Raw genomic sequence first — 19,325 nt, 5'->3', positions numbered from 1 at the left:
TTGGTAAGTGTAGGAAAAGCAAAAAACGTTTTATGAAACATGCTGTAGATGTAACCACAGGCTAAAATCTCTAGCACTGAATTTAACACTCTTCAGATTGCCTTTGCATTACTCACTGCAGTATCACTGTCAGACAGCCATAAAGGCCAGTTTGCAAAATAAGAACAGAGCTTTGCAAAATAGCTGCAAGAAATGGCAGCCACCTGCATCTTGCTACAGAGTGTCATTTAATCCTTCAAACTTGCTTTACAATGGGGTGAATATCTGGGAGGTGATTCTCTCCCTCTAGCTCTGCTCTTGTGAGACCCTACCTGGAGTGCTGTGTCCAGCTCTGGGATCCTCAGCATGAGACAGACATGGACCTGTTGGAGAGAATCCAGAGGAGGCCACAAAAATGCTCAGAGGTCTGGAGCACCTCTCCTGTGCAGACAGGCTAAGAGTTGGGGTTGCTCAGCCTGGAGCAGAGAAGGCTTCAGGAATACCTTAGAGCACCTTCCAGTACCTAAAGGTGCCTACAAGAAAGCTGGAGAGGGACTTACAAGGGCAGGGAGTGATAGGACAACAGGGAATGGCTTCAAACTGAAAGAGAGCAGGTTCAGATTAGATAATTAGGAAGAAATTCTTGACTGCGAGCGTGGTGAAGCACTGGCACAGGTTGCCCAGAGAAGCTGTGGATTCTCCACCACTGGAAGTGCCCAAGGACAGGCTGGAAGGGGCTCTGAGCAACCTGATCTAGTGGAAGATATCCCTGTCCACAGCAGAGGGGTTGGAACGAGGTGATCTTTAAGGTCCCTTCCAAGCCATTCTATGATTTTATGTTTTTATGAAAACATTCCTTGAAAGAGCTGGCTTCAGAGGGAGTTTTCTAAAGGTAGTAAATACTTTGCCTACAGGTTAGCAGCAAGTCTCTATTGAAAAACTTGCAGGCCAGATTAAAAGCAGATGTTTTATGTAGAAAGTAGACGTCAGCACGCTAAACTGTACTTAATTTTTATGACATTCTCTCCAACCTTTCAGGCAAATACATGTGCCAAACCAGAAACAAAGACATGAGCAAAGGATGCCTATTCCTCCCCACTGAGCAACACAGGAAAAACCATCACAGTATGTTACAGCTCACAATACATCTTTATTATTGGAGATCTTTACAGAAAAGTCTGTGAATTACTGCTAGCCTAAGACTGACCATTGGGGTGCTGGGTTGTGGTTTATGGCTTTGTCTTTGAATTCTTTAAAAAGTCACAAAACCGATTGAAGTTTAAGGGGCTATCTCAGTCTTATTAAAAAAAGTTCAATTCACAGATAAAGGAGAAGGTTCTTTCACTAGTGATTTAGTAACTACGACCGAAGAGGGTGTAGAACTTGGCAGGGTTTTTGCCGCACACACATCTTGCTCCAGGCTGGAGTTCACGGAGAGGCTGGAAAGGTATGCAGAGGCTTTTTGCTCCCATGGACGGGGCACCAGGCTCAAGATCTTGATCCCTGCAATAAAAGGGTATTTCTAAATAAATATTCATAAATAAATGTTTCTACTAAAAAATAAAAGTGCAATAAAGTGTATTACACATGAAATCTTAAACCCGCATTAACTATCCTGAAAGTTTCAGAACTAAGGGAAGTAAATATATTGAATTATGCAGGACAGCAAGACTCTGTACATAAGTGTTATACCCAGAGGCATCTTGCATTCCTGTTTTATAGTCAAAACATTTTGATTTTGATCTTGGTACATACTCTCAGGTTCAGTTATATTTTACCTGGCAGTGGTCTTCTTGATCCAATCCTCACACTCAATTTCCCCACAGAAAGGGATTTGTACAATCTGAAGAGAGGAAGGGAGAGAAAAAAACCCAACAGTTAAACATTGAAAAAGTCACCTTTGTCTCTGGAAGATTCCTAAACTTTCAGATCTCATATACAGATCTCAAACTGGGAAAAGTTCCAATTGTTACAATTGAATTTTAATAGCTCTTTTTCATCAGAGAAGTAGATAAGCACAGTTATCCCTCCACAGTGCAGTATGGAAAATCCTAAACAAACCCAAAGCAGCATTTAAATTTAAACCAACTCTTTTTAACCAAATACATTGGAAAGTATAAACACTATTTTCTCATGAAATGTTCTGTTTTTCAGGAAAAGTTTAAAACTTTCAAACTACTGAGCAAATGCTTGCCTTACACACTGCAAGACAGCGCCCTCCCAACAAAGTTCCCATTTTAATTCCATTACTATGAATTTTCATTTTTTCTGAGCATACATATTTTAAGAAAACAGAACTGCCAACAGCACATTTTTCTGGGGGCATGGGGGCGGGTGTGCAGCTTTCGGCTGTTTCCTTCACTTAGCTTAACTTAAGAAAACCAAGAGAGTAAGGCTGAAATGATAATGTCACCCACTCCTCTCAGTACTACTCTTAGCTATTGTAGCAGATCTCTTGCTCCTAGTTTTATATTCAATTTTACTGACTTTTATGGTTTTGTTAAATGACTTTCACAAAGACAATTCAGTTTGCTACCAAGAGGTAGCATTACTGTTAGAAAGACACCCTCTACAGACATTTGAACACGTGTGAAATGCTGATAGCTGAGGGCACCATCAGCTATTAAATTGAGGCTTCATTCATTTTAATTCTACCCAAAGTGTGAATAAGGTTTACCCAGTGTGTCTTTCTTTCACCTAACTTACATTCTTACTGCAAAATTCTCAATTTGTCATTAACTGGAACACACCTTTATTAGATTTCACTGTACAGCTTCACTTTCTTGGAACTAAAAAAAGGAACTATTACCACTCTTCTACACTGTTCTTGCATTAACCTTTTGTTAGTGAAATGAAAAACAGGCCAAATTTTTAAAGAGTTAAGAGTCTGCAACTCCATTAAAGGAAAAACAGCAACAGGAATTAAACAGGAGCACTGCATCTTACAAATTTTCCTCCTTAACGGTAGTCAGTGCTAACAGAATTTCAAGTAATTCAGAATACATATGCTATAAAATTATGTTACTACAACAAATATAGGTAGAGAGTGAAACAAACACAAAATTACACATTTTTTCAAGTTTTTTTCAATTCAGATATGCAGCTCATAACAAATTTGTACCACCTAAATACCAAAATGGTGGAAGTATCCAATGTAGAATCTAAAATTATTTGTTCACATCTCCAAGCTTGACTACATTTAGATTATATTAGAGTTCTCAGCGTTAGGAAAATAGCTGAATTCTCTCTGTCATATCTAGAATCTAGCTGCACACAACAGTGAGTGTTGGACACTGAAGACCAGGCATTTTACTCTCTCCACATATGTACTGCATCTCTTAAGACTTTTAAAAGAGCTTATGTTGTCCTCAGCCGTTTCATTGTCTTGAAAAGAGTCAAGCATCATTTCAGAGTGCTTTTAAAGTCAGAAGTGAAAGACACATGCTGGCACATCTTGAACTCACAACACATGAGAGCAGTAACACTAGCTGAACATCCGTGCAGAGCACAATTATGTGTTAAGTAAAGAGTAAAGACTTGTGGTTTAGTTATGTGGAGGAAAATAAGGCAGTACCACTTTACAGAGAATGTCTAAGACAGGTACATCTCCAAATTGTCAAGCATGCTAAATGAGTCTCTCCTCTGAAGTTCATCATTATTGCTTTAAATATTGTTCTAAATTGAATTTAAGTGCAATAGAAATACAAGAAAATAGTATAATGGAAGGTCAAGGCTAACCAGGAATAACTTAAAACTATTTTTGAAGTTCAACAGAGTACTTATGGATTCTTGGCACTGGTACGTTTTTCATCAGGAATTTTGAAATGTTCAGAGTCAATCTAATTGGTACACAACCCCCCTGATCTCTCCTTATAAAATATACAACCTTACTGACTAATGTTGGGGATCCTGTCTCTTGAACACACTAATCTAAACATATAAATTATTTCCCAACCTGACCTGTGACAGAATTTCAGGGTTAAAAAATTCTGTCAGCGGATCTTTGTAAAAGAAACAGCAGCTCAGTTCTGTACTGAAGGCTTAGCCTCTCATCTGAACTTCAATACTTTTTCCCAGATGTCTCAATCAGTAGAGCTCACTCATCCACACGATGGGTAATTGTTACTATCAACCCAAGGAGGTTTCTGACAATGTACCCGATGGCTTCTACTCAGGTCATAAGGGTAAAACTTCCGTGACGTAAACAGCTTGGACTTCAAACTCTTACCTGGACCTTTATATGAGACTTAATAAGTGTTTTGTCACTGTTTGCATTAGAATAATGACAGTGAGGTTATTGTGACCTGAATGAAATGTTTACATCACTCTGTCTTAAAAGCATATTCTGATAAAACCATTACTAAGATAAGGGCTAGAAAGGGTGCGAAGCACAAGAATAGAAGTAGTAAATTTCCTTACTTTTCCTGAATCAAGCTCTTTTTGAAAGTCCTCCATATTATTGGCCACCACCATATGACTTTTTAGGTCCTCGGATGCTCTAAGAGAAGGAAAAAAAAATTAAATCAGGGCAGATTTATTCACATAAACTCACTGGCCAAACAAGCTGAGTTTACAGAGTCAGTCAAAACAAAAGGTTACAAAAAGAGCTATATCTTCATTAGAATCTTCCTAATCAGGATATGTGTTTCTACCACTTCTCCTCTCAAACAGATAAAACTTTGATTAATTGCTGATGATGGGATGCTCTTCAGATTGCTGCACATTTCACTGTGTTAATTCACACTGTTGTGCATGTCAGCTAAACACTGACCCGAAGCAGACAGAAATAAATACTATAGATGCATATTTTTCTTTTAAAATTATTTTCTAAATCTAAATCACAAGATGTTTTTGAACATGTTAGATCAGGTCTCTGCTGTGAGAGCACCTGCTTGTGTTTTCCATGCTAAACTATCAGCGAGGAGTGCTCTTTGCTATCCCTTTTCTCCTCAAAATAGTGCTACTTTTCTCCTGTGTTTTGCTTTCCATCTGCTTGAATGCGTTTATTGATTTAGTGTTATGCAAACTGCAATGAAACAGGATCCGTCTAATGATCTCCAGCCAGCTATGGAATATATCCCAAACAACTTAAATACAAACCAACCCCCAGCAGCAATACAAGGTACCTGTCACTGATCAATAGGTAAAAATACTCTGCCTGTAAACAATTTGTATGACCAGAGAAGGAAATAGAAAAGCTTATCTGCTGCAGCACTGCATCAACTCCCTGTTCTTCTCAGCGGACTTATGAGCAACAATCTGCAGTGACAGACCTGTGAGGGACTTTGACGTTTGCAATAAGGGCAAAAAACAGTTCTGAAAGTATTTGATTGCTTACAAGAAAACAATCCTGTGAAGGTCAATAGGGTCTTAAAATACACTTCTGAACACAGAACTTCAGCTACTGAAGTTTCTTGGACAGCTTTGTGTCTTTCAAAATTCCACACCAAAAGCATCTTTCATGAATAAGTCCTGTACATAGGATCATGGAATTATTTAGGCTGGAAAAGACCTCTAAGATCATTGAGTCCATCCACCAAGCCAACACTGCCAGGCCCACCACTAAACCACACCCTTAAGCACATCTGAATGTTTACTGAACACCTCCATGAATGGGTATTCCATTACTGTGCTGGGCAGCATGTTTCAATGCTTGACCACCCTTTCAGTGAAGAAATTTTTTCCAATATCCAATCTAAACCTCCCCTGGCTCAACTTGAGATCATTTCCTCTTATTCTGTCACTTGCTACTTGGGAGAAGAGACCAATTCTCATGTGACTACACCCTCCTTTAAGGCAGTTGTAGAGAGTGCTAAGGTCTCCCCTGAGCTTCCTTTTTTCCAGGACAAACAACTCCAGCTCCCTCAGCTGCTCCTCACAGGACTTGTGCTCTACAGCCTTTACCAGCTCTGCTGCCCTTCTTTGGGCAGTGCTAGGGTCATTGGGACCTATTTATGGTCTATTTATGGTGCATTTGCTTATCAATAATACATATGAACTCACTGAAGTATTTTTTAAAATAAGTTCACCACCTTTTACCTTCCATTTCATAAGAACAACAGGCAACTTCTATTGCTGTATGTGAAGAGGTTTAAGAGGCAGAAAATTACATGTTGCAAACAGGAAGATGAGCCTAACTTGTCTTCCTCCACAGAAAAACCATTAATGTGTAACCATTAATTCTGACAGGTAAAGTGCATCTGTGATTAGCACAGTCATTTACTGTAACTCTCAATTTACCTGTTGTAAAGGTTTGCATGGATCTCCTCCAAGATCTGCTTAAGTTTCTCTTCTGCCTCATGTTCAGACAATGTCAGCTTCTGCCCTGTGTCTCTTCTAACAGCCACAAACTGTTGGCTCTTCATGTCTCGTGGTCCCACTTCAACCCTGACTGGGACACCCTTTGTGGAAAAGAAAAAATGGTAAGTTATGATGAAGAAGTAATTCTCAGAAAAGTTCATTTTCTCTCTCTCTCTGTAGCTTTTTGTTTGTTTGTTTTAAAGTCCAGTCTTAATACAGACTCACTTCACAAATTTAAGTTTCTTTGAAAAACGGAAGTCACCAAATATTCCAAAGCTTTTATGCATTTCTGTCTTTCCCAACCACAATCTCTTCACTTGTGTATTCTACCTTGCTTCACTAGCTCGGAGACTTCGTCAGTGCCAACATTCAAGTACTACTGAAGCACCACTGAAAGTGAACTAAGTTATCCCACATATTGCAAATCAAATTTCTTAAGTCTGAACAATTAAGACTTCTATAGTAATTATAATGTTCTAGTTCATCCAGCAATACATTTAATTCTGTTTTCACAGAATGCTTTCAACAGCATTTCAACAGCATTCAACAGGTGTTGTATTAACAGCAACCAGCAAAAGTTCTGTTAAATACAGCCCCAGTATCAACATTGATTGCATAGGATATTTGACTACAAACAGCTAAGTGCTTTAGCAAAGCTTTTATGCTTTATAAACTTTGGTGATAAGATGTAATTTCTCATTTCCCATATACCATCAGACAAAAAGATTTTCCATTTTACTGGAAAGAGTCAGTTAAGAGTCTACTGTGTAACTTACTTTCTCTACGTCCTAACATGTATCCCAAAATGTAAACATTCTTTCACAGGAAATGAAAAGAGTAAATGCAAATGTATTTTGGAGGATTCTTTTCCCTTCCTCAAAAGAAATTGAATCAGTAAGTTTATAAGTTAAAACCATTCCACAGTGTTCAAGAGATGAACAGGAGAATCCCAAGCTTTCTATGCACTGTGTGCTCTGGAATCTCCTCCAGTTCATGGATTCCAAATGATTCCCTATACTCCCTCTCCCCCCACTACCTTAATTATGCTAAAAAGGTGAATAATACAGTAAAATCCATCTGAACAGTTAACTATCTACTACTGCTACAAAGCTACATGAAAAACCACTCAAAACTGTTATTAACAAGCAACTCAAATGGAACATTCTGGTTTATGACCCACAAAACGTTATCTCCACAATAGAAACTTAGAAGAAAGTATCCAGTACTTTTAATTAAGTAGTATTAATTGTAATAGTACTAAGTGAAAGAATACCTCATGGTCACTCAGGAAGATTTTCCAAGAAAGCAATGGTAATACCAGACATTACAAAAGAAGTACCAGTGACTTGCTTTTTTTAGGAAGTAACATCAGAAATCTGCTAAGCTAGAAAGTACATAAGGCAAAATATTTTCCAGTTAATTCTTGTACTTCTTATTCCAGCACCTTTGTATTTTTTGTATGAAATTCCTCAAACACCCAATAAGAGGAGTGTACTGTTCCTGCAATTAGCCCAAAGATGCAGTTTAGGTATTATGCTGGACACATTAGCAGATTTTATAAAAAACATCTAGTTTGTCCCATGCTGTGCCTCCTTGAAAAACCTAATTTTATTTAGGAAGTTTTCCAACATGGATGCATGGTACTAGAGCTCCATTAAAAAAAAAACAGTTACACAAAGGGAAGAGAACTTGGAGACAATGGGAACTTGGAACAATTCTGGGTCACCTCTATCACGTCACTTTGCAGATTAACACATTGAAACTAATTTTAAATTCAGAATAAAAATGCAATTCTGTAACATCACTCAACACATCACTCAGTTGCTAATTACCATTATTACCATTGTTTCATTCTGCTTGCTATTTTTGTTTTATAAAAGCCTCTTACACTGGAGGTAGCAGAACTGTTCCTCTCAATTACTATGTGGAGGAACACGGCAATTTTGAAACAAAAAAATTGCTCCTTTCTTTGCTGACACTACAGGTTTATCTTCTCTGTTCCATTGTATGCACAGAAGGCACTGCTGTGAGCCAGGACACACTGCAGTATTAGCGCACGTTTTTAAACATGAAAGTAATTTATGCTATTAATTTAAATTTCTAGGTATATAAGTAGAGCCTTGAAAGTTTAAAAATCCCTAATGACATGCAAATCCTAGCAAACAGAACAAGTCTCACAAAACACCTTTTCTTCATTTATTAATGAAAGTAATCACTGATTATCAGGCAGCAATTCTTAATTTACAGAACACGTTTGCCTTCAGAATATAAGGCACACATAGCATACCCCATATATACCCCTCACCTAGGCTTCAAAATACCTGCTGGAAAGAAATGTACCTTAAGTTCCCAGTGGTTGAACTTCCAGCCAGGTGAGTAGTTGTCTCTTAAATCAGCCCGGACACGGATGCTGACAGCAAGCAGCCTGGTACGATATTCATTACATTTCTTCAACAGAGCCTCTCTGTCCTCTTCAGAAAGGGAGTTTGTGATACCACAGGGAATAATAACAACCTGCCATAGAACAGGACATGTACTTTATGCTACAAAAAAATTAGCTCACAGTTATAAAGAACTTAAAACCAATATTGTGGCCTTATATTCCAGTAATTTCTTTCATGCTCTCAGAAGTAAAAGACACATTTCCCTTTTCATACTAATGACACAGATAACATTACTTTACATGGATGGGCTATCAAAAGGGACTTATCCACCACAAGTATCCTAATGATTTGTATTAACTTCATACAGCTACTCTGTAACTAGACAGCTCCATCCTATATTAAGTCTTCCAGCTGCCTGATATGAAATGCCCATGAATTCCAAGAAAAGAAAGGAAAATAAACTACCTAATTTAAGGCATTTTTACACACCTGAATACAGGCTACACGAGGTGGGAGTACCAATCCCATGTTATCTCCATGAATCATTGTCATTACACCAATAGTCCGAGTTGTAAGGCCCCAGGAATTCTGATAAGCAAACTGTTTTTCTCCTGGTTTCTTGGGATCTTCAAATACAATTTCAAACATCTTTGAGAAATTCTGCCCTAGATGATGCGATGTTGCTCCCTGAAATAGATGCACACAGAAAATTCTATTCAATGGAAAGTTAAGTCTATCGAGCATCAGTTTAAATATTTCCTCTGCCTATATTTAATGAAAAAAAATTTATTTTAATAGGTAAATACCTGGATAGCTCTTCCACTGGCAGATATAAATGCCTCTAAAGTGGTTGTATAATCCCCCCCAGCAAATTTCTCCTTCTCTGTCTTCCTTCCTTTCACAACAGGTATTGCTAAGAGATCTTCATATACCCGAGCATAGAGATCAAGTATCTGGAGCACCTATGAGGAACAAACTGTCTTCAGAATTACTCAGTATTTTCCATTTGTTACATCGTGAAATATTTTTACATGACAGAGTCTGAAATCTTAAAAATCTAACACTTTTTCAAGACTTTGTTTAAAAACTAAGATTTCTTCAATTACTTTAAACTTTGGATGTTATTTTCTCTGAATCAAAAAGCAACAACTATAAGTCACGACAGAAAACAAGAAGAGTCACAGCAGAAACGACAGGCCAAGAGTCACATTGACTTCTAAATTCCACCTAAAAGCCTGAACATCTGCTACATAAAGATATGCCACAACACTCAAATGAAACATGTGCCTTTTGGGCAAAGGAAGTGTTAAAACTCCAAGCAGTAAATATGTGAAGGCATTATTTAAATTTTTAAGGAAAATTGATTTTTAAGTATTTTTAAGAAAAATAATTTTAAGGAAAGTGCACACTATGTATCACACTCTTCAAACTCCCCATACTGTTTGTAGAGACTGAAGCCTCAGAAATGGGCTACATCTGAGAAAAAAAAGGGTTCTATTATACTTAGCATTTTTCACAAGGTCTCCCAAAGAAAAGAAGAAAGATTTCTATGAGGTCCCAGGGCAAAGATTTGTTTGCGTTGCTATGGAGTAAGGTAACTTCCTGAAAGGAAAAGCACCAGTGCATTTGTTTTTACCTCCTCTGCTGCCTCTTCATATGTTGCAAATGCTGTGTGACCCTCTTGCCAAAGGAACTCACGAGTGCGAAGGAAAGGCTGGGGATGTTTGAACTCCCAGCGCTGGAGGGGCAGAAGTAAAAAACTTTAACACTATGAAGTGTCAAATGATTGTTAAAAATAATGTTTATAAGCAAGTATTAGAAAATTCTCAATAAAGATAAAAGAGCCAACTATTCAGAGATTTTTACATAATATAATCAACCACATATATTGATAAAGAATGTCTTATTAAAAATGCTGAGAAAAACAAATCATATAAACCATGGCAATAATTTTGCCATGAAATATGTGCTGTGATCAGTATGATCATGCCAAGCCCCCAGAGAATAATTGTCCTACACCACACTTGTGGTAAGAAGAGGTACTCAGAAATTGTGTACACATACCACAACACTGCACCACTGATTAAGCTTGATAGGAAGATCCCTGTGTGACTGCACCCACTTTGCATAGGAAGGATACATGACTGTAAAAAGAAAGCAGCTTTGAGTGTCCACACAATAAAGACATTTATGTCAAACTTTTCTTTTTGCTACAGATAAGCTTAACATTCTCTGCTGTGAGTACTATGATTTTATGTTAATTTCCTTTGAAATACATTTTTTGTCTTAATACGTAGTATTTTCAAAGGAGTACTTTCACTTCATCCTCAGTCTCTGCAAAAGAGCTTGGTTGCTGCTGCTCAAAGTACAATCCAAAGCTTATTATTCAATGACACTGTGTTTGAGTCACTGGCTTACAGTACGGTAAATACACCTGCATTCACAAATAGGAATTCACTGACCTCAAGATTTCAGGATGTTATACTAGACCTGACTCAATTAAAAACTCATTCAGCCTCAGATCTTAAAATGTTGGTTTAAATTACTCAGACGAACAGTCAAAACATATGCAAAACTGAAGTGAATTATGAGTTTAAAAAATTTTCTTATAAACACTATAAACCAAACAATCAAAAGTGTTTTCAGACAAAGTAAGTCAGTCTTCAGGATAGTAATTAAAAAAAAATCCTGAAGTCTGCATTTCCTAAAAGAGCCTACTTAAGGGAACATATAGTGTGACATTTGCTATAAGCAGCAGCAAAATTAGGTAATTTTCCTGAGGAGTTACAGAAAACATTCTGAAAAATGGGGGCTTCCACTTTTCAAAAGGGACTCTTGTCGATCAGCTATACTACACCTAAAACTTTACATGTAAATTCACAGCCAAACTACATGAAAAGAGGCCCACCTGTTTCACTTGTGGGACGTATAGCAATTGGTTCAGCCAGCTCTGTTTTCCCAGACCTTGTGACCCAAGCAACCTAAAAGAAGGAGGAAAAAAAAAATCAAAGAAAACAAGTTTGGAAAAAAATCCTCCAACCCTAAACTGACTTTCATACCCAGCTGCAGACTAAGTGGTTGGGTTTTCTTACAGTCAGATTAAAATGCATTTTGAAGCATACCTCAGGAGCAAAGTCAGCAATATGAGACTTCTCTGTCTCGAGGGCAGCCTGCGACACGAACATGGGGAAGTAGCAGTTTTCAACTCCAAGTTTCTTGATCTCTGCATCGAAGAAGTCTTTGATAGCTTCCCAAATAGCGTGAGCCCAAGGACGAAGAATGTAACAGCCACTCACATCATAGTATTCAATCATCTCTGATTTTGTGATCACCTTGCAAAAGATTAATCAGATGCTGAAGTTCCGGTTTGTACACAGAGAACATTCAGTAATTCAAGTGTGTGTCATGCAATTCAAGAAAAGTCTCCTACTTAAAAGTGCTCAACTTGTTAGCAGCTAATATATACTTCAAGGTAGCTAGAGAATACTCACCAGGAACATTAAGTTTAATAACAGTTGTGAAAAATGTGAACACTTCACTAAAATTGAATTTCATTAATCCAAGTAAGAGACTATAGCTAATTTCCAGGAACCAAAAAACTGCACTTTTGTAAGAAATGTCTCTAGCTCATGTCAGAACAGATTCCTTAGAGTACAGGCAAAAATTATACTACTGAGAGGAAATGTATACCACTGACACCTATTTCCAATCTCTCATAACAAGACTAATCAAAACTAATAATCTCTACTCTGGTTGTTTTCAATCTCACAAGCCAGCAAAATTGTTCAGTATCAACAGATATTAACTTTTGTTATGCATCACCTTGAGTCGAATTAAAACTCTCAAGTCTGCAAAATTCCTAACATTTCAATTAAGTTTTGTACACTTAACAAAAGAGGAATCCAGGTATGAATCAACAAAATCATATATATATATTATATATTTGGGGTTGGGTGGTTGACACTCAACCTTTTTACAGTTTCTTAAATTTATTCAGTTCTTTAATCAAAGGCACCTCTATTTAAGACCACGATAATAATGTAAGATATAAAAAAGAGCAAGTACTTTGCTTTTTATTAAAAAAAAAAACTTAAACAGAAATACGTAAATCCCAAACAGACCTTGACTTTAAACAGAATGAAATAATTAATTCAAATTGATGTGCACTTACCTGAGAGAACCACTCAGAAAGATTTTCTTCTTTTTTAGCTTCTAGACCCAGCCTATGGTATGACGAAAGAAACAGATTTTTGCTGTTCAGCATTCAGCAGGGAAATTTATCCTAACCCTTTCTTTTTTCTCTTTTTTGGGAGGGCAGGAGGTATGGCATAATAAGGCGGAACAGAATGTTTTAGTTTTGCATCAAAAGGCCAAGTTTTGGCTGAAGGGAGGTAATAGTATTTCCTCACCCTAACAAGAATATTTAATAAGAACAGGTCCATTTTTTTACTACTGTTTGAACCCTACTAATTCTCACTATGACAGTATCAAAGAACCTCACAATGACACATTAAAAAGAAACAATCACCAGTAACCAGTAAGAACCTAAGATTAACCAGACCTGTGTGTAAGCTGTTTTACTCTTTATTTTAAACATTTCTTACCCTACAATTTCAGGAAAGGTATGCAACTTGAATTCACCATTCATGTGAATGTCAGTCACACTGTTTGAGACAGAAAACTGACCCTACCATCAAAATGAAGATAACCAATTAAACTACAGGATTCTAAAGAAGGCTAAACTCACCAGACTCAAATGACAGAAGACAAAAGTAAAGGTTTTATATCTCTACAAACAGGGAAGTTTAAAAGGTGAGAAATACTTTTTTTTTTCTGGCATTATTACCATACAAAATAACCACACCTCTTTCTCTAATATATGATTTATGTATATGAAACATGAAATACATAGTGCTGCATAATACATGCTGTAAAAAGGCCTCTAAACTTTCAGCAAGACACAGCACCACATTTATAGAAGCAAATAATGAAGCACAGAAAGTTCTCAGTGACAGTAACAGTACAGGATGTTGAGGTACAACTGACACTAAATAAACTTTGGTAACCTGCTTTTGGCTTGATCTTGAACATGAAAATCAACAGTGTTATTCTTCAAATGTCCACACTTTCAAGTGAAATGAGACACCTATCAAACTCTAAATCTGAACAGAGGTAGACAGTTGATGTTTCTATCCAGAAAGATTAAAGATTGCATCTTTACCTGGTTTGTTTCTTAGGGCCTTGGCCTTCTCCTGATCCATTCGATGAGCGCTCATTACCACTCTGCCCTTGCAAAGGCTCTTTTTTAGGGCCATCATTTTGCTTCTGTTGCTTACTCTGCTTTTCAGACTTGTTCTCCTTCTCTTTCTTCTTTTTGTCATCTCCATCACTAGCAGACACTGGTTTATAGTCAATTCCTGCAACAGACTTATATTGGGCCTTCAATTGAAGAAGTTCTTTAACAGCCACATCTATCTTTTCCTTGAAGGACAAAAAGAAAAAAAAAATTTAGAGAGAAATCACAGGAATAATATGGCTCCATCAAAAAAACCAAGATAAAAGATCTATATGGCACTATGGACATTCGCACAGTGTTAGGGGAAAAATGTGCAAAAGCTGGTACTTTAATGTGTTAACATTTTAAAGGACAGGAATAATTTTAAAAGTACAACCACATCTCAGAATTCAAATGCTGCCTATTCTAAAGGTACATTTCTAGTTCCCATAATCACACTGAATTTCAAAGAGATTTTTAGATTTAAATACATATATTACATTTTTGCACTACAGTGTATAGTATATGTTATTACCTTGTCTGCTTTTTCTGCTTTTAATCTCCTAACTTCGTCTCCTTGAAGAGCTACTTTGCTAAACAGGGCTTTAGCTTCAGGAGTGTCTGGACCACTGGGTACTGTGTTTGATGTCTGAGGCAAAGCCCCCTGAGCTGCTGGTGGATGTCCTGGCTTGTACTCCTGCCCAGTCTTCTCCTTGTAGTCAGCTTTTAGAGAAAGGAGGAGTTTCACTGCTTCATCTATTTGATCCTGTGTGGAGGGCAAATAGCAAGATATACTGGTGAGAATTAAAGAGAGAACTGACCAGAAGCATTGATTATCAGGCTACGAAACCAAGCTAACCAAACAACAAAATAGCCCCCCAAAAAACAGCCCACCACCAAAACCAATTCTGCAAGGTAGAAATACAGGCAGAAAAAACCTCCCAGAAGCACCTAAAAAACTGCAGGTTTGTCTCATGTTCTTTTCCCCAGCCATCACTGAATCTGTCAAGTTTTGAAAAGTCTTGCTATTGCTGCAGCACACCAGATATTTAAACAGTCACTTGTCTCAAATACAGCAAGAGAAAGTAAAATACATTAAAACCTTCTACAAGGTTGACATCTGCCATGCTCGAACCTGTATGTCTACATATGAGAGGTGAAGTTTGACTTTGTATATCTGAGTCAAGAAAGTATTCAGCATCAGAACAGTCTTGTTTGGCATTATCAGAGCATGCATGACCTGGACCATAGGGGAGTTTGATCACTGCTTGGTGAAAGATTTCCCCCCAGTGGCAAAATGTTTTCAGTGTTACAATTGCTCACTCCAATGCCTATTGTACCTTGGAAGCTTTCTCTGCCTTGAGTCTGCGTACCACCTCCCCTTGCTCAGCTACAGTATCATAAAGTGCTTTGCCATCCACTAAGCTACAGGTTGCCAAGTTACTGCAGCAGACAGGAGACGGAAGTGCAGTAGAAGATATACAAGGAGGGGTTGAGGGTGGATTTCCAGGCTTGTACTCTTGACCTGTCTTTTGTTTATACTCTGCTTTTAGGCTTAAAAGAATTTTCACAGCTTCATCTATTTGTTCCTGAAGCAAGAGAGAAAGAATAGCAGTTGCAGATAAGGGTAGAAATAACAGAGGTGTAACACAATAGCTGAGATAACACAATACCAGAGATAACACAAGCTTTACTAGAATGGCACTAACACAGCTGTTGTAATAAAACTTCTAGAGCTATCCTGCTAGTGTAAGCTCCCATTATTAAGTTCTGTGGTAAAACTTTTTAGCCAGAATACCTACAAGTTGTACACCAAAGGACCAAATCAGGCCAGATATGTAAGGGCTGATTCCTGTGCCATGAAAGCCTCCCATTTAGGTGGCTCCAGTTATAGCAGTCCATGAGTTGCACACTGGAGAATAGCAGCAAATACACAGACTCTGAATAAAGAATGGTTCTTTGGTCACCATCAAATAACTCCCAAATTTATTATCGCCCTTCTGGCTCCAAGTTACAGCCTTCTTTCAAGTTAATGCCTGTACTCTGCTCCACTTATCTTGTATCACTAAAAAAAGAACTTATTTTCCATGCACTAACACAAAACTCATGCAGTCAGCCATATCATCAGCTCAAGATAATTTGGGAAAGCACTTCATGGAACTTGCTTATATTTTGCTCCTCAAATTTCACAAAACCTGCCATTGGGTTTTAGTCTAAACTGAAGACACTGTTCCACTCAGAAGTATCCACAGGTAGAACACCTTTGAAGCTTTCTCCGATTTAAGCTTGCGGACCACTTCTCCTTGTTGAGCTACTTTGCTGTACAGAGCCTTGCTGTCTACTGGACATGGGGACGGAAGAGTGGGAACAGAAGAACACTGAGGAGGGACAAAGACCACAGGTGGGCTTCCAGGCTTGTACTCCTGGCCTGTCTGTCTCTTGTATTCCGCCTTTAGGGATAAAAGGACTTCCACAGCAGCACCTATCTCATCCTGAAAGAAGAAAGGAAAGGGCAGAAAGAGGGAGGAACAAAGATACAGAGACATAAGACTCTCCAGTGTACCACAAATACTACCATAAAAAGATCTGCAGTCTATGTGCACCTATTCCATTTCCTCAAGTACTCAGTAGAGCTGTTCAGAGAAGTTTTCTCTACTATTTTCCTATTTTAACAAAGTAACTCCTCTTATGGGATATACAACCCTAACTGTCCTAAGTAAAATTATAGCAACAAATTAACTTAGATCTTCCAATTTATTTAGATTTTATGATCCCACCAAGACACTACTACTACTAACATTATTCAACCACCAGGCAAAGAAATGTTATTTCCATCTTTTCTTGTTCTGCATTAGAAAGAAAGGAAATAACACAGCTAATAGTAGCTACGTTTGCCAGGTACAGTTACAGAGAGGTAGATGTCTCAAGAACATCTGTAGTATTTGGATCTTTCCTTTCTGGTTTTGGGGCTTTGTTTTAAGGTCTAACCAGAAACAATCCAAACCTTTAAAGTCACATAATTTGACCATATTGAGTTAAACAAATGAAGAAATGCTGCAGGGCATTTTAATTCCAAGGACCCAAGCTGGATCCTAATCAGCTCATGATATGGGGTGAATCCTGTCCATATTTCAGAGCACCACTCTAAGAAATACGCTAATTCACTTGCCTCCTTATGAATACTAACACAAACTTGGTCATACAAATCTAACTGAAGAAGTAAGTATTGGAAAACACAAGTTTTGACAGAACAGAGCCCAGTCCAAATGATGACCACTATGGAAACCTGGATCCATAAGCACCCATTCACCTCCACAGACACAGAACAATGGGCTATGCAAACCCAGACAAAACCAAAAGATTAGTTTAATCATCACCTTAGATGCTTTCTCAGCTTTCAGTTTTCGGACCACTTCTCCTTGTTCTGCTACTTTATCATACAGAGCTTTACTGTCCAGGGTACCAGAGGTCTCAAGCTTTGATGACTGTGCAGTTCCAGATACTGGAGGATTTCCAGGCTTATACTCCTGGCCTGTCTTCTCTTTGTATTCTGCTTTCAAGGCCAGCAGTTGTTTCACAGCTTTATCAATATCTTCCTTTGCTGCTTTCTTAGCCTTCAAGTCACGAACTACATCACCCTGTGCAGCCACCTTGTTGTAGATGATCAGGTGACCTTCAGACATAGTACAGGCTGGAGGAGAGGCATGTCCAACAAGTGGAGCAGATTTTCCTTTTACAGCTGAACTAGCCTTAAAAAAAAACAAACAACCAAAAAACCCACAAGTATTCAGCATGATAATCTTGTACAACAATAGATACATAGTAAGACATCTTTTGGTACTTTTCTAAATCACCAGTTTACCTCTTTCTTTGCAGTTTCAGCTTTGGTCTTCTCTTTTGACCCAGATGTTGGCATTTCCTTAGTGTGTCCATCAGGGATGTAAATCAAAATGCATGGGGCATCTTTACAGCTGTAAGGACTATAAAAAGATTTATAGAAAACACAACAGTAAAGGAAATACAAAATAAATGTCAAACATTTATTGAAACAAGTGAGCTACTTTCTAAAAGATGCTCTCGCACAACTGCAGATTTATCTTTGTACAAAGCTGTAGTTGCCCAAATTTACATAATTGGGGATCTGCACTGATTCCTCTTACATACAAGTTCTCCTTTTTTTAATAATATTTATGAGTACATTTATGCTATAATTGCATGGAGATGTTTAGATAGCTTGTTGAGGAAGTGTTACAATTAAGTAGTACATGTACACTCTAATTGGAAAACCGCCTGCTTTATTCCATAGCACTGCTCCTTAATTTCTATACTTCAAGTCACAACAAAACCATGACCTCTTTACCAATGCCAGGTTAGCTTGGGTGCACCAGAAGTGCCATGTACTTAGCTTAAGACAGTTAGAAGAGGCAGGAACACACAGAATAAAAGCCATGCCAGTCCACAGAAATATTCCACTGAAAGATCATGGTAAAGGCAAAAATATTTGCAGAAGACATTACTCTTGCCAACGTGTGAGTGTGAAAACACTAAAACACTGCAAGCTAAAGCAAATTCTGTGAAGTCTGTTTAGGCCATTCTCAGGTAGCTTACCTCACTGGCTCATAGGGCTGATCACAAATGAAGAATCCTCTCCTCTGAAGTTGTATGATGTCTCCTTTTTTTAACTCCTTAAGGCACGGATCACCCAGCATCAGTTCTTCTTGCTGTAAGTGTTAAAAGAAATCAGTCCATGTCTGACAGAGCAAAGGAGTCGTAAGAAATACAGTAGAGCTGTAGAAAGATAGTGGTGATTTTCTCCTTTTCAAAGTGTCAAAATGTTATTTAATTCCAGCAGCAGAACAAGTACTAGCAAGAAGATGCCATATCATTAAGAATGTATCAAGACAAAAACTCAAACTATTAATCTCAGATGTGTAAAAGCCAGGTAACACTTAAGAATAAACAAGAGTCATATTTTAATTTTGAAATTATGGCAGGTTACATGGAAACATGGAAACCAGACCCACCAGCATGATTTACTTGTTTCACAAAAAACCAATAAAATTTTAAAAAGAGTAACTAGAAACAGTGAATGTTAAAACAGACAAACAAACAAACAATCATACAAAAGTTTTGTGGAATTAAAGGGGACAAAAAGATAACTCACCTTGCTATTTCGGTTGATATATTGCTTGAAGTCTTCATCTTTACCTAGAACTGGCTTAGTGATCAGATGCTCATAATTAACACAGACAGTTGGGATGAGGGGTGCACGTGGAGTTTCTGCCAACCAAGTGATCTTGGTAGTTTTTTTGAAGTCCTTATTATCTAAGTTCAACTTGGCATTGATGGACACAATTTTTCCACTTGAATTTCTACAGGAAAACAGA

General features: G+C 37.8%; 1 protein-coding gene across 1 annotated transcript in view; it reads right to left on the bottom strand.

Annotated features, from left to right (window-relative positions):
* Positions 1 to 1,109: 1,109 nt before the first annotated feature.
* The window catches only part of EPRS1 (glutamyl-prolyl-tRNA synthetase 1), a 39,181-nt gene continuing 20,965 nt past the window's right edge, over positions 1,110 to 19,325 (bottom strand). Inside the window, exons 15-34 of the mRNA XM_082302612.1 lie at positions 19,103 to 19,310; positions 18,547 to 18,659; positions 17,801 to 17,918; positions 17,316 to 17,687; positions 16,200 to 16,430; positions 15,279 to 15,527; positions 14,474 to 14,704; positions 13,885 to 14,144; positions 12,835 to 12,886; positions 11,786 to 11,995; positions 11,572 to 11,644; positions 10,728 to 10,807; positions 10,300 to 10,401; positions 9,470 to 9,625; positions 9,153 to 9,350; positions 8,620 to 8,793; positions 6,220 to 6,380; positions 4,399 to 4,477; positions 1,758 to 1,822; positions 1,110 to 1,482 (exon numbers count right to left, since the gene is read on the bottom strand). Coding sequence (XP_082158738.1) covers positions 1,332 to 1,482; positions 1,758 to 1,822; positions 4,399 to 4,477; positions 6,220 to 6,380; positions 8,620 to 8,793; positions 9,153 to 9,350; positions 9,470 to 9,625; positions 10,300 to 10,401; positions 10,728 to 10,807; positions 11,572 to 11,644; positions 11,786 to 11,995; positions 12,835 to 12,886; positions 13,885 to 14,144; positions 14,474 to 14,704; positions 15,279 to 15,527; positions 16,200 to 16,430; positions 17,316 to 17,687; positions 17,801 to 17,918; positions 18,547 to 18,659; positions 19,103 to 19,310 — 3,283 coding nt within the window. The 3' untranslated portion in view covers positions 1,110 to 1,331. The remainder of the gene's footprint in view (positions 1,483 to 1,757; positions 1,823 to 4,398; positions 4,478 to 6,219; positions 6,381 to 8,619; positions 8,794 to 9,152; positions 9,351 to 9,469; positions 9,626 to 10,299; positions 10,402 to 10,727; positions 10,808 to 11,571; positions 11,645 to 11,785; positions 11,996 to 12,834; positions 12,887 to 13,884; positions 14,145 to 14,473; positions 14,705 to 15,278; positions 15,528 to 16,199; positions 16,431 to 17,315; positions 17,688 to 17,800; positions 17,919 to 18,546; positions 18,660 to 19,102; positions 19,311 to 19,325) is intronic.

The sequence above is a fragment of the Coloeus monedula genome (genome assembly GCF_965178545.1).
Source record: "Coloeus monedula genome assembly, chromosome: 2".
Taxonomy (NCBI): Eukaryota; Metazoa; Chordata; class Aves; order Passeriformes; family Corvidae; genus Coloeus; species Coloeus monedula.
The sequence above is the reverse complement of the archived record's forward strand: the minus strand, read 5'-3'. Positions and strand labels throughout refer to the sequence as shown.